This window comes from Hemiscyllium ocellatum, chromosome 1, assembly GCF_020745735.1.
Source record: "Hemiscyllium ocellatum isolate sHemOce1 chromosome 1, sHemOce1.pat.X.cur, whole genome shotgun sequence".
Taxonomy (NCBI): domain Eukaryota; kingdom Metazoa; phylum Chordata; class Chondrichthyes; order Orectolobiformes; family Hemiscylliidae; genus Hemiscyllium; species Hemiscyllium ocellatum.
In genome coordinates this window covers 99,705,068-99,732,627 of record NC_083401.1, presented here as the reverse complement: position 1 = coordinate 99,732,627, position 27,560 = coordinate 99,705,068, and the positions used below count along the sequence as shown (strand labels likewise).

Here is a 27,560-nt window from a genome sequence, read left to right as displayed (position 1 = left end):
AATTGCAGTTAAAATGAGATGGCATAGCTGGTTCCTGAACATGAATTGACCTGGAGTGGGCACATTTATGCAGCATTACCCACTTGATTCATTGTGTTTGCATGGAACCCAGCTGAAGGGTGAGGGAATGGAGTCCTTTCCATTTGTGGTATACCTTGGAGATGATGTGCAGTACCTGGAAAGCAAAGGGTATGCAGTCAATGATGCTCTGCACCTCAGGGAAAGTTACATTCCTCATGAATCTGTGTGTTCAGTCTACATCTCTGCTTAATCTCTGAACAGAGACAATGAAATATACTCATTTCCCTTCAAAAACACTGTTCCCAGTGACAGTTTCATGCAACATTGAACATCAAACGTATTACATCTCCAAGTCCATCTGCCATGGTGCAAGTCTCCCCAAAGGGCTGAAAATCCTCACAATAAGCATCCAATCTCATTTGTATTTGCATTGTCAATATTTGCCAGGCCATCAGAGTTAACTTTCTTCTCCTCACTAAGTTTTATATCTATCCAGGACAGACAACGGGCCTGTGGTTTAATATTTCTCCAGTGCCACAGACCTCCACACAGCAACAAAGTGTCAATGTAGATTTTCCAGAATGGATCTCAAACCTACAATATTTCTGAATCAGAGTAAAGAGTGCTATACACTAAGCCATTATTGTATGAACAGCCAGCAGATTTCAGTGAATATGGAATTCAGTGAAGTACATACATTTTTTCATGCTGAGGATTGGGTATAAAAAATGTTTCCTGAATTCATGAAGGGAAAATGGCCTCCTGCTGACAACCTGTCCTCCTCTTTCCCAGCAGGCTTCTGTGTAGGTCCTCTGTTCATTCAGCCAGCCACGCCATATTCCAAAAAGAATGGCTACTAATGCACAAGTCCTTGAACAATTACTTTGTGCTGCGGTCTGGAAGACAGGACAAATTACTTCAGCACATCTCTCACCACTTCTAATAGGGTCCAATGTTTCCCAGAGACCTTTAAAGTTGTTCAGGGCTTATATAATTGTAGCAATAGTCAGTTAAATCCATCTGCAACTAACCTGAGTAATCGACAATCCCTCTAAGTAGCCCTGTGGCAGGTTCCTTTCTGCTGCTGAATGCATGTTCAGCCAAGAATGATTAAGAGACAATGTTAAATGCTGATTGACATCATAAGCTGTCTCTTCATGCTTCCAACAGACGCTCATTGGGCATGACTAATGCCCTCACCAATATGCCATCTGTCTCAAATTCCACCAAAGTGTTCACACATGCCAACAGAAGCCATTTGGATGTCTAAAAGTAATCGTAATAATTACAACATAGGAACTATACATCCAACTATTGCTTGCAAAGACCTTTCTTTGAAGTTCTATTATTATGTTATTGACAGCATTGATACATATTCAAGAACAAAGGCAGCAAATTTATTTTTTGTTTGGGATAATTTTGTTTTACAAATGCTTAATATTTCAATAATGACACTGCAAATAAGACAATAATTCCTAAAAGCAATGCAATAATGGGCGGCACGGTGGCACAGTGGTTAGCACTGCTGTCTCACAGCGCCTGCGACCCGGATTCAATTCCTGACTCAGGCGACTGACTGTGTGGAGTTTGCACGTTCTCCCCGTGTCTGCGTGGGTTTCCTCCGGGTGCTCCGGTTTCCTCCCACAGTCCAAAGATGTGTGGGTCAGGTGAATTGGCCATGCTAAATTGCCTGTAGTGTAAGTAAGAGGTAAATATAGGGGTATGGGTGGGTTGCGCTTCGGTGGGTCGGTGTGGATTTATTGGGCCGAAGGGCCTGTTTCCACACTGTAAGTAATCTAATCTAATCTAATAGACACCAGGCAGTTATGGAACTATTCATAATTGAATATCTGAATTTAACTTGCACTGCTTTGGTGTCAACCATCGACTTTAAAAGTTCAATTGTTCTGACTTTGATTATGAGTCTAGTCTTTGACCTATCGCACTGTACTTTACTGGTGTTGATCCGGGTGCAGTCTCAGAGAAAGATAAATGATCCCCACAGAGTTAAAGATCACACAACATCAGGTTATAATCCAACAGGTTAATTTGGAAGCACTAGCTTTTGGGGCGCCGCTCCTTCATCAGGTGGTTCACCAGGAGCACCATTCCGAAAACTAGTGCTTCCAAATAAACCTGTTAGACTATGACCTGGTGTTGTATGATTTTTAACTTTGTCCAACCCAGTCTAACACCGACACCTCCACGTCAAAACCCACAGAAGGTGAATTGGGATAAGCAAGGTGCAGGCATGTTAAGCTGAATCTTACTGTTTTTGGCTATGCTCAAATTGTGTTCAGTTTTTTAGAGGGTTTCTTATCACAAGTGGGTCAGGCGGCATCCGAGGACCAGGAAAATCGACGTTTCAGGCAAAACCCTTCATCATTCCTGATGAAGGGCTTTGCCCGAAACGTCAATTTTCCTGCTCGTTAGATGCTGCCTGACCTGCTATGCTTTTCCAGCACCACTCTAATCTAGACTCTGGTTTCCAGCATCTGCAGTCCTTGTTTTACATTCTTATCACAGGGCTGAGTGCTATTTCTCACCAAATCTTACCTCATTAACTAACCGTGCTAACACTAAAATGGTGTCCCTCATGACCAATTCTATCCCCAATTCTGTCACACCTTACTCCCAGGACAGCTCAACACTGCCGAGCTATCCTGGAATTGATGGCTTCAGTTGCGTCCATGTGATCTTTATAAGCAGTGTTAGGTAAGTACTGCCAGTCTAAGCTTCCCTGCAGAGTCCCTAGCATTTGCCCTGGTTGACAGTGGGAAATCAATGCCTGCTTTGTGGGCAGGGACAAGCAAGTCCTGCTGGATGGGTTGGTACAGAGGCAGGTCATACTTCTCCCCCAAGGGCCAGCAGTGGAGGTCACAACATCAGACCATGCCAGGTTGGTAGCTGGTGCCAGCTGGGTCTGTACTATCTCAGCCATCTGGAGGAATGCCCAGCAGTGTAAAAAGAAAGACAATATCCTTCTGCACTCCACCAGCTGAAGTGCCACTATCTTCTCTCTGTGGCTTCACGTTCACTCAATCTCTGTTACTGTACCCACGTCCTTCCTACCAGGCTCATGCTCTTCCACTCACCTCCTCACCCTTCACTCTCACACACCCCTTTGCTCCAACACTACTCAGCCTGCACATCCTCATCATCGTCGACTCACTCGCTCAAGACACATCCCCATCTCCACTGAAAATAATAGCTGGGGCCAAACACTTTCATCTCAATAATATCTGCCTCTCTTTCATTCTGGTCAGAAAAAAAAACACAGTAGGTCAGAAACTGAAGATGGGACATGTGCTGAGGAGACAATCCTGATTCTGATTAATCTGAGAGGTTTATTGACTGGGTCCAAGCCCCTGGACTTAGCGTTCGGATACCTTGAGCAGAGGCATTCCCCCTTGACTTTACTGAGGCCTGCAGTTAACCATGACAAGCTTCCTGGCTTGGGGTCTGCACTAAACAGCAGCGCAGGCAGATATAATATGAACCTGGTCTCTCTAGCTGAGGGGGCAAAGTGCACAAAGGCAAGGCAGTGGCAGACAGGGATGCTGTGAGCATCCAGAATTAGGCTCAGAGTTAGTGAGCACTAAGGGAACAACCAAAGCACTCAGAGATGCAGCCTGGTGAGCTGGACATATAGGAGGAGAAAGTGAGGACTGCAGATGCTGGAGATCAGAGCTGAAAATGTGTTGCTGGAAAAGCGCAGCAGGTCAGGCAGCATCCGAGGAGCAGGAGAATCGACGTTTTGGGCATGAGCCCTTCTTCAGGAATGGATTCCTGAAGAAGGGCTCATGCCCAAAACGTCAATTCTCCTGCTCCTCGGATGCTGCCTGACCTGCTGTGCTTTTCCAGCAACACATTTTCAGAGCTAGACATATACACTGTGTCCTTGCTGCAGTATTTCAATGATAGTTGTTGGTGCAGCACTGAGGTACAGAAGTTTCCTGTAAGGGGATTAATGATCTGCCATGAGGTAAATTCGAGCCTGCCACCTATCGGAGACCAATGTCAGTAGACATGGATCCCATGTGGGCAGTGCCTGTGGAGCAAGCCATTTGATGTTAATGCCAATTTGAAGGACAATTGCATCAAACGATGAACTGAAATTGGAAGGTACCTGCTCTGATTTTCATGTTGAGATTTCCCAATATCTGGCTTGTTTGGCAAATTCAGAGGGTGAATATTAATGAGTTGATTTTTTGCCTTTAATAAGGCATTTAATGAGCAATAATCCCCGTTAATTGACAACTCAATGCTGCCTAGCAAGAAACTTGCCACCCTGCTTGGTGTGGTAATACAAGCATAAAAACTGCAACAAAATGCTTCTGTCCTCAAGATGGGCCTTATTGGACTTCTTGTCTAATTCTGTCCCAATCTCACATAGCCTATGTTTCTTCCCTTTCTTTTATTTTACTTGCTGCAATCTCTGTCTCTTTCTCATCTTCCCCCAGTCAGACTGTTCCTTCCAATCTGGCAATTAGACACATTGTTCTGCCATTCTCACATTCCAATCTCTTCATTTGAACCACCAACACTCAACACTCCACCACATCACAATTCCTTCTCTCCCACATGCATCCCCCCCCCACCCCCCACCCCCCACCCCACCAACCACATCAACTATAGCATAAATGCTGTTCCCTCTACATTTCATTTTAGCTCTGAAGAAGAGTTATTTATACTCAAAACATTAGCTTTCTATCTCTCCATGGATGTTGTCTGTCCTGTTGAGTTCTCCAGCATTTGCTCTTTTCAGTACAGATTCCGGCATCTGCAGTAATTTGTTCCTGCATTGCTGCATGGTTCAGTCCATGGAATTGCAGAATTTTAAAACTTTTCTCAATAAATCTGTCGCACACAGTATTATGTCTGCATTGCTCTAAGATATATAAAATATCTGTCATAAGGTAGGCCCAGTAACTGAATTAACATCAGCCCTACAAACATGGCACATGAAACAAGTCAGCCTAATACAAATATTAAATATTAATGTTACTAGCTGCATCCAAATATTTGGTTGCAGTTGGAAAATAGAAAACTTTGGATTTAGATGATGAAACAGCCTTTGCTCTGTCAAAACATTATTAAAGAAACGTAATCTTCAAGCAAACTTCCTAACTGAGAGAAAGTTCATAACATGGTTTGAAGAGTTTTGAACAGTGTGAAGACTATTAGATTCTTCTATATAAAATGTATTCAAGAAAATTTCAATAGACTAATATAACAGATGTCATTTGGATACCCCTCCAAAAATAGGGACATGGAGTCATAGAGATCTACAATACAGAGAAAGGCCTTTCAACTGATCGGGCCTGCACCAGTGAAAACAATGACCTAACTATTTCAATCCCATTTTCCAGCTCTTGGCCCAAAGCCTTGTCTGCCTTGGCGTTACAAGGGCACATCTAAAAACCTTTGCAATGTTATGTGGGTTTCTGCCTCTACCACCCTTATAGGCAGTGAGTTCCAAATTCCCACCACCCTCTGGATGAAAAAGGCTTCCCCCCATCCCCTCCAGAACTCCTACTTTAAATCTTTCTCCCCGGATATTGATTCTCACCAAGGGGAAATTTCTTCCTGTGGACCTATCTATGCCCCTCATAATCTTATACAGCTTAATCATGTTCCCTATCAATCTCCTCTGCTTTAAGGCAAACAATCATAGTCACGTTATAACTGAAACTCTCCAGCCCAGCAACATCCCAGTAAATCTCCTCTGAATCCCACCCAGTGCAATCACATCCCTCCTATAATGTGGATTCCAGAACTATACACAATCACCTGATGAAGGAGCAGTACCCCGAATACTAGTGCTTCCAAATAAATCTGTTGGACTATAACCTGGTGTTGTGTGATTTTTAATTTTGTCCACTCCAGTTCCAACACCAGCATTGCCAAATCATACACACATTACAGTTTGGTTCTTCTCCAAATTCAGGACATTTCCATGAAGAAGCCAGAAATGCTGCATATTAAACTGTACCATTTTGTATATGTCTATATCAATTGAACTTCAAGATCTGAGTTATATTTCCGGTAATAACTAACTCCAGTCATTGGCCTCTTCCAGTGACACTCCAGCATTACAAATACCAGTCATCAGCCAATTCAATTCACTCCATGTGGTATCAACAAATGCTTGTAGGTATTGGATCCAGCAAAGGCTACAGACCTTGACAACATTCTGGCAATAGTAACGAAGACTGTGCTCCAGAACTTGCCGCTCACCTAGCCAAGCTGATCCAGTCTAGTTACAATTTGACATCTACCCGACAATGTGGAAAATTGCCCATGCATGTCATGTACAGAAAAAGCAGGACAAATCCAATCCTACCAATTACCACCCCATCTGTCCACCCTCGATCATCAGAAAGATGTCATCAACAGAACTATTGAGCAGCACCTGCTCAGCAATAACCTGCTCAGTGACACCCAGTTTGGTTCCACCAGGGCCACTCAGCTCCTGACCTCATTACATTACAGGAGAAAGTGAGGACTGCAGATGCGGGGGATCAGAGCTGAAAATGTATTGCTGGAAAAGCACAGCAGCAACTTTCCTCATTCCTGAAGAAGGGCTTATGCCCGAAACGTCGATTCTCCTGTTCCTTGGATGCTGCCTGATCTGCTGCGCTTTTCCAGCAACATATTTTCAGCTCATTACATTACAGCCTTGGTTCAAGCTTGGACAAAAGAGCTGAATATCAGAGGTGAGGTGAGAGTGACAACCCATGACATCAAGGCCGCATTCGACTAAGTGTGGCATCAAGGAGCCTTAATAAAACTAGAATCAATGGGTATCGGGGGCGAACTCTCCACTGGTTAGAGTCATACCTGACACATAGAAAGATGGTTGTGGTTATTAGATTGAAACCATCTCAGTTCCAGGGCATCTCTGCAGAAGTTCCTAAGAATAGTGTCTTAAGCCCAACCATCCTTAACTGTTTTATTAATGACCTGTCTCCATCGTACGGTCAGAAGTGGAAATGTTTATCGATGATTGCACAATGTTCACCACCATTCATGACTTCTCAGTTGCTAATTAGTCCATGTCCAAATGCAACAAGATCTGGACAATATCCAGGCTTGTGCTGACAAGTGACAAGTGACATTCATGTCACACAAATTCCGGGCAAAGACCATCTCCAATGAAAGACAATCGTCACTACCTTATTGACAGTCATTGATCTTACCATCACTGAATACCCACAATTAAAGTCCTTGGGGTTATCAGAAACTGAAATGGACATGCCACATAAATACACTGGCTACAAAAGCAGGCCAGAGGTCAGAAATACTACTTCCTAACTTCCCAAAGCATATCCATTATCTACAAAGTACAAATTAGGAGTGTGACAGAATACTCCTGGATAGGTGCCTGGATAGGTGTCTGGATAGGTGGAGGTCCAACAACATTCAAGAAATTTAACACCATCCAGGACAAAGTAGCCTACTTGATTGACAGCATTCACTCCTTCCATAACAATGCTCAGTGGCAGCAGTATGTATTATCTATAATATGCACTACAGAAATTCACCAAAGGTCCTTCGACAGCACCTTCCAAACCCCAACCACCTCTGTCTAAAAGGACAACGGCAGCAAATACATGGAAATAATACCATCTGCAAGATCCTCTCCAAGCCACTCACGATCCTGACTTGGAAATATTTCATTGTTCCTTCACTGTCACAGGGTCAAAATCCTGGAATTGCCTCCTTAAGGGCATTGTGGGTCAACCGATTGCATATGGAGTAGATCAGTTCAAGAAGGCAGCTCACCACCACCTTCTCAAGGGCAAACAGCGGCAGGCAATAAAATAAAATCACTTCTGAAAAAGGGTGTCTGGAGTTGAAGCATTAACTCTGCTTTCTCTCAACATGTGCTGCCATACCTGCTGAGTTTTTTGTTTCTGATTTCCAGCATCCACAGTTCTTTTGGTTTATTTGTTACAGGCAATAAAATGCTAAGCAGGTAGTGATGTCCAAGTCCCATGAGTAAGTAAAAGTAATACAAACGGTCACTTTAATTCAGTCACCAAGTTTGTCAGCATTTTATTCTATCTCAGTTTGTCCTCTCAATTATATGCTGCATATTTTGCAAAACTCATTCTACTGAACCTTTTTTAAACTTGCTAGATTGAATATGCCCATTTATAAAGATATGCAATTAACAGATCTAGCAATGCGACTTTTGCAACATCATTAGAATATTCATAGATTTTATATTCAAATGTAACATAAACATCAGTTTTAATAACTGAATGTCAGTCTTAAATACACCTGATTTTCTTAATTCCACATATTAGCAATAATTCCTCTCAAGAGGATCTCTTCAGATCATTAAAGTTCTTCACAAGTAGCTGCATTTTGTTTTGCCTTTTTGAAGGTAATATTTTCTTTTCTTCCTGTTTCTCAATCCCCTGCTGAGGGAATTGAAAAGTGAAAGGTGCTGCCCTTTACTAGTGTTGCTCTTTAACTTTTATCTGGGAAGTGCTTGAGGATGATCCAGGCTCACTCAATCTCTAATATTTCCTCTCATCGTGGGACTGTTTTCCTGTACCCTAGTACTGTTTAGGAGACTGAAACTGATTCTGGAACGTGGAATAAAACATGTCTTGCTACGGTGAGGTACAGCTCATTTATACATTCATTTCAGATTCATCAACCATTCTACTCTTAGCCTGGAGCAATTATAGGACTGTTCAGGACCATTCACTCTTATCTCTCCTCAGTAAAAGGACCACCCATGTGAGTGCATGTTGGAACATATCCTATATTTTTATTCAATACTATTCACACGAAGCCATTATTTCAGCTCTGCTATGCAACAACGCTCAACATGACAGGCATAATCAGCTTAAAGATTTTCTAATTCTATAGGAAAAGGACATTTTTTGAGGTTAATTTGAATAACATCATTTATTAACTAGATCTCTAAAAGAAAAATGTGCTTTTATTTTAATCACATTCTGTCATCAGAATGCAAAATTGACCTTTACAGGTTGCTGTAGGATGTTACAGAGAATTTGAAAAGTGTACCTTTTTTTCACACAGAGGCTGGTACACATATGGAACAAGCTGCTAGAGGAAGTGTTGAAGGCGGTGACAATGACAACGTTTAAAAGACATTTAGAGAAGGACATGAATCGGAAAGGTTTAGAGAGATGGAACTAGTTCAGTTTAGAAAACCTGGTCAGCATGGAGGTGTTGGGCCAAAGGGCCTGTTCTGTGCTGTATGCCTTTGTGACTCTATATCATGGTATTATGACAGGCTATTTGTATATTAAATACATGGAAAGTTTTTTTGCAACAGCAATGAAAGTTTGTGTTAGATGTTGCAATTAGAGACTGAGCTGATTCTAAATTCTTCTGGTTTTACTGATCATATGTTTTGAATCACCTTCTTGAACCACTCCAATTGTGATGATTCTGTGGCATTATGAGGTCATTTTGTCCTCTTTGTTTCTAAAGATAGGTTGAACGAGATCTCTGTAAGAAAATAAACAGCTTGTGAGGCCTTAAGATTTTTTTTAAGTTGAATAGGTGTGGTCAAACTCCCACAGAGCGAGGATCTTTAGTTTAGCTTTCAGCAGTTGTTGCTGGGGTCTCAGCAGGGTTGGAAGGCAGTGAATATCTCTCTCTCTGAGTTTTCTCTGGGCTGCTGGAGTAGCATCGGAGACAATTCTGTTTTCTGAATTTGCCTTTTGCCAAGAGTGTGTTTATGGGATGTTACGATGTTGGAACAGTTACCATTTAGTGGTAAAATAATCTATTGTTCTATTAAGTTTTCCAATCAAGTTAAGTTATTCCAAGTTCCTCTTTCTTCTGTTGTATTATAGTTATAGTGGATGAATAAAGTGTGTTTTGCTTTAAATCCAGTAGCCTGACCAATAGAATTGAATCAGGAATGCAATATTTTGCATTTACCTCTAAAACAAGAAAATGTTAGAGTCTAGACTATCTTTTGAGAGGGCTTGGTCTGGCCCAGAATACAATCTATGCCATATGCATTCCCATAGTGCTGTTAGAAAAATAATTTCTAGCCTTTAACTCAATGTCAGTGAAGGAATGATGATACGGTTCTAAGTCAGGTTAGTATGTGACTTAGAACATAGAATTCAATATTCAATACAATAGAATTCAATACAATTACTGATGATCAAATACTTCAATTCCTTTTACCTCTATCCAATAATCCCTTACACCACTGATTATCAAACATACAACAATCTCTACCATAAACAGACTCAAAACTCTAAGCTTCCACAGCTTTCAATGTAAAGAATTCCAAATGTTCATAACTCTGAGTAATAATAATCCTATTCATCTCGGACAGAAGTGTCATTCACCTTATTTTTAAATCACTCCACTAGTTCTAAAATCCCAACCAGATTAAACTTCTTATCTCTAATACGCTATCTATCCCTTTAAGTACTTTCTTGAAGGGTATCTTTTCATCAGTGGTACTCCCTTGCACTTGCCCTTCTAGGTGGTAACTTTTGTGGGATTGTTAGATGTTGCTGATGGAGTCTTGGTGAGTAGCTGCACTAACTCTTAGAGATGGTATACACTGCTACCAAGGTAAACCAAAGGAAAGGAGGGACAGATTGCTTTATGTGGTGAAAGTAGTAGGATCAAATGGAAACATTCACAGAAATTGCTGGACAAACTCAGCAGGTCTGGCAGCATCTGTGAAGAGTAGCCAGAATTAACATTTTGGTTGCAGTGGCCCTTCCTCAGAACTCTAACTCAATCAACCAGCCTATTTGTACTGAATGTTGCTACATTTTCTGAGTATTAATGGAGGTGTACATGTCCAGGTGAGTGGGGAATATCCCATCATATTTCTGACTTGTGATTTGTCGATGGTGGAATTGTGCATTAAGCCTCCTGAATAGCAATTTTCAAAACAACAAATTCTACCAACTAGAAGAACAAGGGCAGCAATGTGAGATGAATTACATAGCATAGAATTCTCAACCTCTGACCTGCTATTATAGCTGGTCCAGTTACTATTCTAGTGAATAGTAGCCCTGAGGATGTTGATATTGGAGGATTCACTTATGGTTTTGTCATTGAATGTAAGCAAAGATTGTTACAATCACTTTTGCTGGAGCTAGTTATTGCTTGGCATTTATGAGATACAAATGCTATTTGTAACTCAAGACTGAATATTGTCCAGATCATGTTGCATGTGGGCAAACACTGTTTCAGTATCTGAGGAATTGTGAATAGGGCTAAACACCAGGCAATCCCCACTTCTGGCCTTATTATGGAGGGGTGGTCATTGTTGAAACAGCTGAGGATGGTTTGGCAAAAAGGAACACTACCCTGAGAAACTCACTCAATAATGTAATGGAACTAAAATGATTGACTTCCAACAACCACATCTACTTTTCCTTAAGGCAGGTACAACTCCAACCAGTAGAGAGTTTGCCCTCGATCTCCATCAACTTTAATTTTGCTAGGGCCCCTTGACACCACTTCGTGATTGGTCAAATGTTACTTTGTTGTTATCATTAACAACCCTGGAATTGAGAATTTTGTTCATGATTGTGTTAGGATTGTAATGAGGTCAGGAGCCAAGTGGCCCTGGGGGAACTCAAACTGAACATCAGTGATGGGTTATTGTTGAGTAATCATCCCTTGATATCACTGCCTTCTCACATCACTTTTCTGATAACTGAAGATATATTGATGGAGTGCTGGTTAGCCATGTTGGAGCCATGTCCTTTTTGATGAAACATCTTGGTATTTTCATACATTGTTGACTAGATTTTGATTTTTTTTACCACACTAGTCATTTTGTTTGGTCAGTTCTAAACGTATGTGAATGGTCATTAACAGAAAGAGAAAATAATTAAACGAAATGAGAATATATGCTTGATAATTAAAGAGTTATTGGAAAGTTGATTCAAAAACATTATTTTAATCATATCAAGTAAGTGAAAATGATTTAGTTTCTGTATTCACTATTTATTTAGAATATAAAGCACACATATGTAATATACAACCACTCTGTGAGAACTATTTGCAGGTAAAATTGTAAAATATTAACATTCCCATGTATGAGTCAATAAAGAATGATTCAATAACATGCAAATAAAAATTACAAAGTTTCTTGAAAAGGATATGATGAATAAGTCAGTGATCCCATAGGAAAGGTGCTATCCTTTGTGGTAGTATATTGACATCAATTTACTATTAATTATTTCTGCCTCATTTGCACTTGAGTGTAAGCAATTACTTTAATGGAATGCATGGGTCCAAAATTAAGTAAGTAGAATACAACACCAGTAACAAAGCCTATCCAAACTAACATACGCAAAATCGAGTAAAAGTGCATGATCTCATCCAAATTTCCTATATGTGCAATGATCAGGCATGCTATTTAATGCTCAAGGACAAAAGAGGGCATCTGCCCCTTCATTCAATGCTCAGTTCTCAAAGCGACAAGTTTATTTTTTGTTCACACTTTGAGAAAGCAAAGGTTTCTCATTTTGTGGTTCTTCCATTTTGAGATCAGTACCTTCACTTTATGGCATTCTGATGCATTTTGTATCATTCAAAAAAATAGAATTGTTAAAGCGACTGAAGAGATACACACTAAAAAGATTTCAATACAACTGGAAATTCATTTTGCCAGATGACTGGTAGCCCTCCAAAATCATGATAACTTTAACATCATTCACACTTACATACAGAAATTCACTAGAATCTGAATATTGCTTTAATAAACAATTGACATTTTAAGTCAAACCCCAAAATTGAAGTACACAAATAATGCATGAAGTTTTTTTGCTTGCAAAATAACATTTGTCTAGGGCCTGCACTTTTCAAGTACATGGTATGTTAATCAATCAACACATTTATTCAATATCACATTCAAAAAGTACATTTAAAGTGTGAAATGTGCATGTTTACAATACATTCTCTTTCATTGTGGTTGTTTGAACTGTCATTAATGTCATACAAAGTCTATAAAATGTAATGTTACATTCAAATAAAGAAAATAAAGGGCCTGGGATAGTTAAATGCTATAATGGCAAGCATTTTTAATACTTTATTCATACAATAATTTTATTTTTTGCAGGGGCTTCATTAGAAGGTAGGTAACAGTGAGGCACACATTTAGTTAACAAATATGAAAACTTTGGATTCTCAATAGAAGGAATGCAAAGGAGGTTACAGAACATTGTTCTTTAATGACTGAAATCAAGTGAATTAACTTGAAAAGATTCACCACTATAATCATCTAAAATCTACTGTGATCGGTAATGTTACATACATATATGCATTGAATAACATATTTATTCAGAATATTTATACATTGTATGTACAATCAAATTTCACAGTTCCACAGGACATCAATCAATATCACAACCCAACTTAGCACAGAACTTTATCAGGGGACGTACAACACACAGGCAAGAGTACAATGTTCCACATGATTCAAAACATGGATTTGGGTTTCTGGAGTACCCTCAAACTCTTTGAAGCTTTTGATGTGAATGTTTAATATTTGTACTACTAAAGTTTGCCAAAATTCTTCCAACAACGTCCCTTCAAACATTATTTCTCAATGTTCATCAGATACTTTCCTTATTTGTTTACAAAGCCCGGTAATCCAACAGAAAACATAAATCATAATTTAGGCAATAAACTGGTAACATAATTATTGTAAAAGAGATCCTGTGAAGCAAAAATGCATTTTTTAAAAATGTGTAATGTGAACTCATTTAATGTTTTCTCATAACTGAAAAGAATTATTGCAGTTTATATCATTTGTTGAATCTACCAATACATTTCAGAAAGACAGTGCAATATTTTATCTTAAAGTATTATTTTTCCTCATATACATACAGATTGGCTATAATATATAAATAAATTTTTATCTTCAAAATTAAACATACTCCAATTTTTTGTCTTTAAGTTTAGCAATGATTTCAGTAATGTTATTTCTCCATTTGGAATTGTGACATATCATTAAATCATCATATTTTTAGAAGACATACTCAAGCATAAAGATTAAATGAAACAAACAAATATTTTAAAATGGCTGATAGAACTTTACATGTTCTAATGAGAATTGTAATGGAGACACCCTGATAAACAAATAAGTGCTGACTAAGACTCGGAGTTAAATAGTGTTCAAGAAAAAAAGGAATGCAAGTATAATAAGCAGTGATAAATAGAGGAACAAACTGAAATGTTTTAATGTAGTTCATGGATAATTGAAATAAGCTGTTAAAAAGATTGATGTGCTAGCAGGCTTCAAAGAGACAATTGTCAAGGAATGAAGTAAAGATGGTTTGAAATGTTTTGTAAATACAGACGTCAATTGGAGAAGTGATATTATTGGTGAAGCATAATATCGTGATCATTAAAGGGTGAATAGTATAGCAGAAAAGAAGCTGTTGGGAGCAATTTCAGTTAATATGATTGAAATAATGCCAACAAGTAATAATAATTTGGACTCTGCCATAACTGCCAGCTCAGACAGGTAAATGCTTACGCAGAAGTAGAAAAGCTGACATCACATCATCACATGAAAGATAACTAAGATAGGACACAACACTAATGATTCCATAATGACAGTGAGGCAGATATCTTACACTTTTGGGGAAACATGTGGGCAACCATCCAATTTCCCAGCCATGTGCTGATGAACATACTGGAGAGAAAAGCCACATTGCACAGCATCCATTAATGTTAACTATTTCAAAACAGGAATTATGAACTAAATCAAACAATCTGCTAACACAAAAGCAACATACTGCAAATACTGGAAATGTGAAATAAAAACAAAAATGCTGGAAATACTCAGCAAGTCAGGCAGTATCTGTGAGAGAAACAGCATTAAAGTTTCAGGTCTGAGTATTTCCAGTATTTTTTTTGATGTTTGAACATCCTGTTGATTAGCAAAGAAACATGTAGACATATTTAAATGTTCTAGTGCTCAATTTATGAAACCATCAACTTGGTGCTTAGCTGTAGTAATAATGGCAAATATGTTCCTGGGTTAAATTAACAGAGGAATAAAGTATGAATGTGAAGAAATTTATTGCTATTGTCAAAAGCACTACTTTGAATCAATCTAATGTTCTGTATTGAGTTCTGGACCCCACATTGTAGGAAAGGAATCATTCCCATTGATAAGGACACAAGGGCAAATAAAAAGGTAAACTTGGGTATCAAGACTTTAAGTTTGATATATAAAAAATATTGAGTTTGAACAGGAAGATGCCAGTGGTAGTACTAGAGTCAGATACATTAGGGACATTTAAGCAACTCTTGAATAGGCACATGGATGATAGTAAAATGAAGGGTATGTAGGCTAGTTTGATCTTACAGTAGGATAAAATATCAACACAACATCAAGGGCCGAAAGGCCTGTACTGTGCTCTACTGTTCTACATTCTAGGAAGAGGTTGATTGTGATATCTCCTCTCTCACTTTTTCCAAATTGAAATAGCTCACTGACATTGAATGGGTCAATTTCTATCAGATTTCCCATTTCACTCATTGTATGAGTAACAGAGTTCCAGAAACTCTGGGACAATAACAGAAATGATGTTTATAGCATTTCTCTGAGATTTACTAGCTTTTATAGAGTCATAGGACCATACAGCATGAAAACAGACCCTTCAGACCAACTTGTCCATGCTAATCAATTTTTCCAAACTAGACTAGTTCCACTTACCTGCATTTGGCCCATATCCCTCTAAAGACCATAAAACCATAAGATGTAGGAGCAGAAATTAGGCCATTCGGCCCATTGATTCTCCTCCATCATTCAATCATGGCTAATAAGTTTCTCAAGGAGCAGCAAAATCGACATTTCGGGCAAAAGCCCTTCATCAGGAATAAAAGATGGTTTGAACATTAAACATACTCCTATGTTTTTGTCTGTAAGTTTAGCAATGATTTCAGTAATGTTATTTCTCCATTTGGAATTGTGACATAACATTAAATCATTATATTTTCAGAAGACATACTCAAGCATAACAAATAAATGAAACAAACAAATATTTTAAAATGGCTGATAGAACTTTACATGTTCAAATGAGAATTGTGATGGAGACACCCTGATAAACAAATAATAACTGCTGACTAAGACGTGGAGTTAAATAGTGTTCAAGAAATAAACGAATGCTTTTATTCCTGATGAAGGGCTTTTGCCCAAACGTCGATTTTACTGCTCTTCGGACACTGCCTGAACTGCTGTGCTCTTCCAGCACCACTAATCCAAAATCTGGTTTCCAGCATCTGCAGTCATTGTTTTTACCTAATAAGTTTCTCAACCCCATTCTATTGCTTTCACCCCATAACCCTTAATCGCCTTGAAACTCAAGAATCTATCTATTTCAGCCTTAAATATACTCAATGATCTGGCTTCCACAGCCTTCTGTGGCAATGAATTCCATCGATTCACCACTCGCTGGCTGAACAAATTTCTCCTTATCTCCATCCTAAAAGATCTTCGCTTTATTCTAAGCTATGCCCTCAGGTCCTAGTCTCTCCTACCAATGGAAACATTTTCCCAATATCCACTCTGTCCAGGCCATTCAGTATTCTGTATGTTTCAATTACATCCCCCTCATCTTTCTAAAATCCATTGAGTACAGAAGCAGAGTCCTTAAACATTGCGCATATGTTAAGCTTTTCATTCCTGGGACCATTCTCATGAATATCCTTTGAACACACTCCAAGGTCAGTACATCCTTCCTGAGATATGGGGCCCAATTCTGCACACAGTACTCTAAATGTGGTCTGAGCAGAGCTTTATAAATCCCCAGGAGTACATCCCTGCTTTTATATTCAAGTCCTCTCAAAATAAATGCCATCATTGCATTGCCTTCTTTATTACTGACTCAACTTGCAAGTTTACCTTAAGAGAATCCTGGACTAGATCTCCCAAGTCTCTTTGCACTTTAGACTTCTGAATTTTCTCCCCATTTAGAAAATAGTCCATGCGTCTATTCTTCCCACCAAAGTGCATGACCTCACTTTTCCACATTGTACTCCATCTGCCACTTCGTTGCCCAATCTCCTAACCTTTCGAAATCCTTCTGCAACCTCTCTGCTTCCTCAATGTTACTTGTCCCTCTATATAACTGAAAACATAGCCAGAATGACCTCAGTTCCTTCATCTAGATCATTAATGTATAAAGTGAAAAGTTGTAGTCTCAACACTGAGCCTTGTGGAACACCACTGTCACCAGCTGACATCCTGAGAAGGAGCCTTTTAACCCCTCTCTCTGATTTCTTACAGACAGCCAAGCTTCTATCCATGCTAGCACCTTGCCTCTAACACCATGGACCCTTATCTTACTCAGTAATCGCCTATGCAGCACCTTATCAAAGGCCTTGTTGAAGTCCAGGTCGATAACATCCATTGGTTCTCCTTGGTCAAAAACCTTCCTATTCATGAACTTATCCAAATGTTTTTCAAAATACTGTAACTGTACTTGCACCTATCACTTCCTCTGACAGTTCATTTCGCACAACAATCACCCGCTGTGTAAAAAAAGTTGCCCCTCAGGTCCCTTTTAAATCTTTCTCCTCTCACCTTAAAAATATGCCCTCTAGTTTTGAACTCCACTACCCGACAGAAAAGGCCTTTGCTGTTCATCTTATCCATCTCCCTTATGATTACAATAAAGGTAAAGTAAAATCCAATGTGAAAAGCTACTCTTTCAATCTTTGGGCTCTCACTTAATGAATTTATTAGATGACAGCTGATGCCTGGGCTGTTAAGATCAGGTAAGACTCAACTTCTCAGACAGGAGAAATAGAGAGGGGAAAGTGGGGAGGTAATGACCTTGTGGCATAGCTCAACAATAAAAACCCAGAGACCTAGATAATTTTCTGGAGCTTGGGTATGAATCCTGCCAATGGTAGATGGTAGAATATGAATTTAATGAAAGTCTGGAATTAAGAGTTTAACCAAGAAATTATTGTCAATTGTCAAGATTCCAGAATCACAGCAATATGGTTGGCTTTTAAATGCAATAAGAAATTGGCATTAAATACTGGCTTGGCCGGTGACATCCATATCCCATGAAATAATGATTTTTTAAAAAAGTGAAGGAAAATACATTCAGAAGTAAATAAGCAAGAAGGTGAAGTGATCTTCTTTCACACAAAGGACAGAAGTGAAATAAAGGTCATTAAAGTGAGCATTTTCAATAGCTATTAGACTGTATGCATTCCTGAGGAGAAAAAAAGCTTATGAGTATGGTAACAATACTGCTAGACATGACTGATTTAGAAAAACTATACAAATTTGATACATCGGCATCTCATTTCAGGCCTGAGGTCACCAGTTTAGCTACATTGAACCTGAACCTTTGACAGAAAGATTCTCCTTCATCCATGACAGTCAATGAAGAATCCTACAGACCTATTTCATTGAGGGTGCTAAAACAGAATGCAATGGAAAGGCAAAGACCTTCATCAACAAATAGTTATTGCTGACTAAGAATTAGAGTCAAATAACATTCAAGGAAAATGAAATACAAAGTGTAATAAGCAGTGATAAGCAGAAAAACAAGCTGAAATGTTTTAAGGTAGGTCATGGATAATTGGTATAAGCTGTCATAAAGATTGGTATTTTTACCAGAGTTCAAAGAAGCAATTGCGAAGAAATAAAGTAAAGATGGTGTGAAATGTTTTATAAAGATAGGTATCTAATGGAGAAATGACATTATTGATGAAACATGATATTACAGGCGTATTCATTCAAACATCTAAAAGGCCGAGCATCTATTTTACGTTACAACTAGAGATGTACTACTTTTGAGTGCAACATGTTTCACATATCAATGGGGTGCAGGACATTGGTATGTGAATTGAGCCTTACACTTCTTTATGCCAACAGAAAGAGTGCATTGAGATCCAATTTCAATCTGAGTGGTTTTATGGGTCAGCAATTTTAAGTGGGATGAAATAAAAGCACAGTAAAAATAATATTATGTAGGTAATTTTCTTTTTGTGTGGCTAGCCTATTCAAATTATCAATTTTACATTAGAAATTCAGTACTGCTTGCTAATGGTGCCATGGGCCAGTTTAGGATCAAACTTGTTGTTATGTATTTTCCTAATAAACCTGTTCAGAGATAGTCTTGCATAACTTGGGAGCAGGTGGGACTTGAAACTAGGTCATCTGGCTTACAAGGTAGGGACACTACCATTCCATTGCAACAACACCCATGTTTGTTGTTATAAAAAGGCAGGCTAATGTGCATTGTAAAGAGAAATGCAATGCATGAAATCAATTAACAACATCTAGTCAGCCAGAAGATGTTAACAGATTAACTGGCATACATGTCACAGTAGTAAATGAAAACAGGTTATTTAACCCTGCAATTCTTTGGTAACACTATAGTTAGAATTGGAGACAATTTTGGCACTTTATATTAGAAAAAGCAATTATGATTTGGAAAGAAGGGAAGCATTTATAATTCTGCAATGCAACACATGAAGTGTATACCTTCGAAACAGTTTTAGAGGCAGACCTTGAGAGATGAAATAACCTAACTCCATAAAATACTGAAAGGCATCACTAACATGATCAAAAGGGGCAATTCTTTATTGATTTTGCTAACTTTTATGGAAATATTGATATGAAAATAAAGCACAGATATTGTTTTACATTAATGCCTATTATTAAAAAAATAACAATCCAGGAATATGTACTGAGTTATCTTAGAGAACCAAAGGATGCACATTGGACTTGAAACATTAACTCTATCTCTCTCCACAGATGCTACCAGACCCATTGAGTTTTTCCAGCACTTTCTGCTTTCATTTTAGAAATTTAGGCTGCTCCTCCCAGTCCCACAAAAATATTGTAGAATTATTTTAGAGATGCCATCATCTCCATAACTAACCTTTAATAAGTGGAACATTCATGTTGCATAGACCACTCAGCGGGCCCACAAAACTACCTGATCCATGTGGAGCTGCCCAGTGGAAAGCCCAAGCAAAAACTGAGCAGAAAGGGGACAGTACATCAACCATCTGATGTTCTCTTGAGCAAGAAGGACATGAACTCTTTGCTTGTTTGTTCCTGTTGCAGGCTGTAGAATGACCCTTAACCATTTGCTTGCTATCAATTTTTCAAGTCATTAACATTCCCATTCTAAAATGAGAAGTGGAATCAGCTGTACAGAAATACATTGTCAACAAAACAAACCACTGAACTTTTCAGTGTTACATTGTCAAGTTCAAAAGCTGCCTGATATCATGGTGTGGAAGCTTCATGGGTTTCGGGAAATGTGAAATGCAAGGAAAAATTGATCTTGCCATCATGGTTTAACTGTTCTGTTTTTGACAGTTTCTATTTACTCAATGGTTGTGCATCCTACCTGCCACTAGAAGTGAACATAGGTTTACTAATGATGCTCTGGTCTCACCTTTTTTATGATTTCTATTGAGAATTCATAGGCACTTTTCCAATTGTTAGAAACACACCCACTTTAAAAAATTTTGTTGGTGTCTCCAAATATATCTTAAAACAAAATATAATTTTAAATTAATAGTAGCTATAAAAATACTAAACTATAAATTATTTTCCTTCGTTATATTCTGGATAGCCTGGAAAAGAGGACCTTGCACGTTAAAATATTTGCACAGCCACAAAATATTTAATCTTTTGTTCAGTGGATCTTCAAGTTGCAGTATTGAGAACTTACTTCATTTGATCACTTGAGTCTGCAGTTCAAAACAGAAGTCAGAAACTCAGTTCTGCTGAAAGGGCTCGGTTGTCACTGGTAACATTTCATTTCTCCTTCAGATACTGATGAGCTTGCAGTTTTGTTTCTCAATATTTCTGTTTAGTTTTCTTAAATACAGATGTATATCTGTTTTTGCTGTTTGTGCCACTCGCTATCTTTACATATATTCTTTATTCGAACTTCGCAGAACGATAATACCAGCTATACACATTTGTCCTCAGCAATAAGCTATGGTAGCTCTGTCTGAATGAGTATTTTTCAGTTGAAATCAGCCATTACTGAGAACCCTGCTGTCTGTACACATTGGATTAATAAACCTTAAATGAAACCCCTGCATTTTTTGATGGATTATGAAATGTTCTAACAGATAATATGGTTTTTCTGTAGCAGCAAAATTACATTTCACCTTCTGTTTTCTCCATGGTGTCTTTTGAGAGGTAGACTACCCAGTAGACCATGTTAAATGCACCAAACGTAACCGGAAAAAGTATGCGAGCATATTTGTCAATTTTGCTTGTTCCACTATTAGCAGGTGAAGCTGGAGGAAGGACTGGAGCAGATGAAGTGGTGGTGGGTGAAGAATGCTTTGAGGTTTGTCCAAATAGTCTAGATGGTAGCAGGTTCTGCTCTAGTGTTGCTCCACATTGGCGATGAACTGGAGTGGGCCTCAATGAGGCTATTGTTGGAGTGCAAGGAGGGGGTGGTGGTGTGCTTCTCATCAATGGCATTGTAGGGGATGCATGTGCGTGCCCAAATTTCCTGGGTGTTGGCACAGAAGAAGGTGAAGCAATAGTTGAGGGAGGTACCTGGCCAATTATAGATGGTCTTGTTATCTCACTCTTGCTATCATTCTCCAAGTGATCTTTTTCACTGGCCAGAATATCTGATTGCACCAAGAAGTTCATTCTCTTCCTCAAATTGCCATTTGAATCAGGGTGCTTCAAGAGAATGGAGAAAGAACATTGCCTCAATAGCAGAAAGTAAGAATTCATGTTGCATCTAATGGCAAAAAATGATTACTTAGAAATAATTTTGTGAATCTAACAGTAATAATAGTTATCAGCCTAAATTTCTTCATTGCCAACTGTTCATCAGGAAAAGCTGAACTATTTAATCAATACACTTTAAAATCTGGATTCTAATTTACAATCTCAAGAAAACCAACTTCTCCAATATCTTTTCATTCCTTTTTCAAAACTTTGGAGAAATGACTAAGGTCCAATAGACGTAGGAATTTGCTGTTATCCCTTGAAGCAAAGTACACTGCCCACACAATATTTTTCACCCAGTTAATTATTGGCTTGCATCAGTCAGTAACAAAATAGAACTCTGCCCAACAGGTGCTTATAACAACAAAAGACTGAGCAGAACAGTGTTGCTTATGAATAGGAAAGGAACATTTAACTCACCCCTACCATTTTTGCATACCTATCATCCAAATCAACAAAGTTGAACTTCTGCAAATTGACCAGCTGCATAATAGAGTTGATTGCGTTGAGAAGAAAGGAAATTACTTTGAATTATAAAAACTTATGCAAACTATGCAAATTGGTTCAGTGGGTGCCTGTAGGTTACAGATCAGAACTCTCCAATGTTGACCTTCAGTCTGCAGACTTAGCTTCTCAACCTGAAGGAAATGCAAATGCCCTTGCTTTTCCTTCCGGACTGCTATTATACAATCACGGGCAAATTGGAGGCTCAGAAAAAAATTGGGAATTTCACAGCAATTGTGTACCATACTGTTTTTCGCTTTAAAATATCTCTGAGGAGGTATAATCAGACTGCACTATATCCACAAGAGAAAGATGTTTTATTTCAAAAGATGCCTTCAAGAAGCAGAGTTGCATCTGAGGTAATTGATCCCTTTGAGGTTAACATCAGACTTATAGTTAGCATCAGACTTTCTAAGTAATGCATACATTCTAATCAGGCAGCTACACATTTGGAATTTTTCACTTTGACTTCCTGTAATTTTGAATCCTTTTGTAAAAAAAAATGAAGAAAAATTAGAGAACAGATTTCAAAAGCTTTATTCAAGTAAGGATTATAATGATTTTCTTTGAACCACATAGGCTGTGTGAGGGTCAGCTGTAACCTAGAGAAGCAAGTCACCCTCCTATAATAGAACATTTCTAATTTGTATTCCATTTATATTAATAATATAAATGTTGAATGGATTCTACAGAAAGCCAGTAAATAACCTCCTGTAATCCAGATAGAATGAAAAATATGACTCCACCTGCATGTGAATGAGTTTGTACAATTGATTATAACTTGAAGAACCTGAGGTTGCAGGGATGATAATAGACTGGAAATAGACTTACTGCCCCATAAATGTCAATAGACAGCCCAGTTCACTTCCATTCACCCAGTGAGAAACTGAAATGCCTGCCTCTTTTTAGGCCTTCCTTAAAATGCAAATCAGGGATTTGTAACTAACAAAGGATTGCAAGGTTTGTGAAGGTTTGTAGCTCAGGTTGAGGTTTAGGGTGTAGGTTTGCTCGCTGAGCTGTAGGTGTAGGTGTGATATTCAGACGTTTCATTACCTGGCTAGGTAACATCATCAGTGGCGATCTCCAAGTGAAGCGAAGCTGTTGTCTCCTGCTTTCTATTTATACCTTTCTCCTGGATGGGGTTCCTGGGGTTTGTGGTGATGTCATTTCCTGATCGTTTTCTGAGGAGTTGATAGATGGCATCTAGATCTATGTGTTTGTTTATGGCATTGTTGTTGGAGTGCCAGGCCTCTAGGAATTCTCTGGCATGTCTTTGCTTAGCTTGTCCCAGGATAGATGTGTTGTCCCAGTTGAAATGGTGTTTTTTTTCATCCATGCATAGGGCTACGAGGGAGAGAGGGTCGTGCCTTTTTGTGGCTAGCTGATGTTCGTGTATCCTGGTGGCTAACTTCCTGTTTGTCCTACGTAATGTTTGTGGCAGTCCTTGCATGGAATTTTGTAGATGATGTTGGTTTTGTCCATGGATTGTACTGGGTCTTTTAAGTTTTAATTTTTGTTTGAGAGTGTTGGTGGGTTTGTGTGCTACTAGGATTCCGAGGGGTCTTAGTAGTCTGGCTGTTATTTCTGAAACTTCTTTGATGTATGGTAAGGTGGTTAGGGTTTCTGGCTGTGTTTGGTCTGCTTGTCGTGGTTTGTTCTTGAGGAATCTGCACACTGTATTTTTTGAATATCCGTACTTCTTGAATACGTTGCATAGATGGCTCTCCTCTGTTTCCTGACACATCTGTCCTGGGACAGGCTAAGCAAAGACATGCCAGAGAATTCCTATAAATATAAAGGTATAAATAGAAAGCAGGAGACAACAGCTTCGCTTCACTTGGAGGTCGCCACTGATGATGTTACCTGGCTAGGTAATGAAACGTCTGGATATCAAACCTACAGCTCAGCGAGCAAATCTACACCCTAACAAAGGATTGGCATGGCCCTTGGAAGCTAAAGATGGCTGGAGCAACCTCTGTTGAAAACTGTAATCCAGTCTGCTGCATCCTCATCCTCTTCATTTCAATGAGCAAAACCTATCCTGAATGTACCTTATTACTAATAGGGAACCTTGGAAATAAAAACAGAACATGCTGGAAAAACTTAGCAGATGTACCAGCATTTGCTCCGCGTGAAGCAAAATTAATGTTTCAAATCTAAAATGACTCTTCTGCAAATTTTTCTCTGGACGGATCATATTTCCTAATGTTTGGAAAAATACATTTTGAATTCCACTGGGTTTGACTGAAATGAGTCTGGGTTGTGGTCACAGCCTTAATGAAAGACCATTACCATGCTCCTCATTCAAAACTCATCCAGAAATTAAAATGAACTCTGCTAAATGTTTGTGTCCATGTACAGAAATACCATAAAGAGGTCATCAGAAATATCATGCATTTTGGAGTCATAGTATAACTGTTCAGCCCCAATGCATTGACTGATTTTGTATGTAGGATTTACTTTTGAAAGCAAATAATTTTCAATGAACCATGACCTAGTTTTAAAACGTCTACTAAGGTTACCTTGACATCAAACTGGTCAAATACCACAAGGACTAATAAAATAGATATCTAAATGCATCAATAGGAGACTGCTTTTTATGAAAATAATTGAAACTGACTATGTGTAGACATTAAGTCAGAAATTCAAAATTCGAAACAAAATGGATGTACTGAATAAATATGCTCTGGTCGCTTTTACAGGGACATGGATGTAGGATAGTACGGATTAGGACCTGACTCTTGAATGGTGCAGGACATTTAGGAATGTTGGGAAACTAGGAAACAGCGGAGGGATGGCTTTGTTAGTTAATGATGATGTTCACACAATGGAGAGGGAAAAACTCAATTCAGGAAATCAAGCTATGGAAACTGTTTGGTGGAGGAGATACAAAATGATAAACTAAGTCACTTGTAGGGATGATGCAGAGGGCTCCCAACAAGAACCATACAATGAGGTAAGGCATAAAGGAATAAATAATGAGAAATTGTCCATCATGGTTGTTCACTGGGAAAGTATAATTTGATCCCATTCTCATGTATTACTAAAAGATTGCTGCTCACTCAGCACTCTTTGTCACTGACATTTAGTCTGCACTGTCAGGTCATTCATCAAAGAGTTTTGCTGTTTAAACAATATCAGTTAAAGATTCCTGAATGAGTTCAAGTAAGTTTGACTGCTCAATTGTGTTCTCAGTACTGACACTTCTCACTAACTTAGCTCAGTTTTATCTTCTGATCTGACTGCCATGATAACAGGAATGTTTTCCAGATGTGCCAATCCTGTATGATCACAGATTCTACAATGAGTGAGAAGATCTTCAATCTCTTTTTAAGATCTTTAGCCAGCATACTATTACTGAGCTCTGGCCTTAAGCCATAAGTGTCCCCAGTGGATTTTTTCCAATGCATCTTCCAGAAAAGATATTGAAATAACTTGTCTCCTGCCATACTTTAGCAAGTCACCTCAGATGGTGTAATGTTGCTGGTGTTCATTATGTTCTCAGCCAGTCAACGGACTCTTGGTCTGGCCATCCTTCAGCCAGTCAATGGTAACAAACTGCGGTTGAACCTCTTTTTTCTCATTTGTGGGATGTGGGCATTACTGGCTGGCCAGCATTTAGCGACCATCCCAAGTTGCCCTGAAAAAGGTGGTGGTGAGCTGCCTTCTTGAACTGCTACAGTTCACCTGCTGTGGGTTGACCCACAGTGTTCTCAGGAAGGGAATTCCAGGACTTTGACCCAGCGACTGTGAAAGAAAGGTGACATATTTCCAAGTCACAATGGTGAGTGACTTGGAGGGGAATTTGAACATGGTGGTGTTCCCATCTATTTGCTGCCCTTATCCTTCAGGATGGAAGTGGTTGTAGGTTTGGACGGGATTGTCTGAGGATCTTTGGTGAATTTCTACAGTGTATCTTGTGGATAATACACACTGCTGCTACTGAGCATTGGAGGTGGAGGGAATGGATGCTTGTGGATGTGGTGCCAATCAAGGCTGCTTTGTCCTGGATGGTGTCAAGCTTCCTCAATGTTGTTGTGGCTGCAATCCCTTGGGCAAGTGGGGAGTAATCCATCATACTCCTGACTTGTGTCTTGTAGATGATGAACTTTGAGGAGTCAGGTGGTGAGGTACTCTGACCTGCTTTTGTAGCCACTGTGTTTATGTGGTGAGTCCAGTTGACATTCTGGTCAATGAAGACCCCCAGATGTTGATTGTGGGAGATTCAGTAATGGTAACACCACAGAATGCCAAGGGATAGTGGTTAGATTGTCTCTTATTCATGACGGTCATAGCCTGGCATTTGTATGGCGCAAACGTTACTTGCCACTTGTCAGTCCAAGCCTGGATATGGTCCACATATTGTTGCATTTGGACATGGACTGCTTCAGTATCTGAGGAGTTGTAATTGGTGCTGAACGTTGTACAATCATCGGCAAGCATCTCCACTTCTGATCTTATGATGGAGGAAGGTCATTGATGAAACAGCTGAAGATTGTTTGGCCGAGTACACTACCCTGAGGAACTCCTGCAGAGATGACCTGGAGCTGAGATGACTGACCTCTAAAAACCACGACCATCTTTCTATGTGTCAGGTATGACTCCAACCAGTAGAGAGTTTGCCCCCTGATACCAATTGATTCCTTGATGCCACACTCGGTTGAATGTGGCCTTGATGTCAAGGGCTGTCACTCTCACTTCACCTCTGGAATTCAGTTTTTTTGTCCATGTTTGAACCAAAGCTGTAACGAGGTCAGGAGCTAAGTGGCCATGGTTGACCTCAAACTGGGTGTCACTGAGTAGGTGCTGTTTGGTAGCACTATTGATAACACCTTCCATTACTTTATTGATGATCATGAGTAGAATGATGGGGCAGTAATTAGCCAGATTGGATTTGTCCTGCTTTTTCTTTTCAACATACTTGGTCAATTTTCCAAATTGTCGGGTAGATACCAGTGTTGTAACTGTATTGGAACGGATTGACTAGGGGAGCAGCACGTTTAGATTAGACTTACAGTGTGGAAACAGGCCCTTCGGCCCAACAAGTCCACACCGACCCGCCGAAGCGCAACCCACCCATACCCCTACATTTACCCCTTACCTAACACTACGGGCAATTTAGCTTGGCCAATTCACCTGACCCGCACATCTTTGTGACTGTGGGAGGAAACCGGAGCACCCGGAGGAAACCCACGCAGACACGGGGAGAACGTGCAAACTCCACACAGTCAGTCGCCTGAGTCGGGAATTGAACCCGGGTCTACAGGCGCTGTGAGGCAGCAGTGCTAACCACTGT

At 39.3% G+C, this 27,560-nt stretch overlaps 1 protein-coding gene across 1 annotated transcript in view; it reads right to left on the bottom strand.

Moving 5' to 3' along the window:
• Nucleotides 1-21,166: 21,166 nt before the first annotated feature.
• Nucleotides 21,167-27,560, bottom strand: part of gabra4 (gamma-aminobutyric acid type A receptor subunit alpha4) — a 51,112-nt gene continuing 44,718 nt past the window's right edge. The window contains exon 10 of the mRNA XM_060831009.1: nucleotides 21,167-21,709. Within this exon, the coding sequence (XP_060686992.1) occupies nucleotides 21,167-21,709 (543 nt within the window). The remainder of the gene's footprint in view (nucleotides 21,710-27,560) is intronic.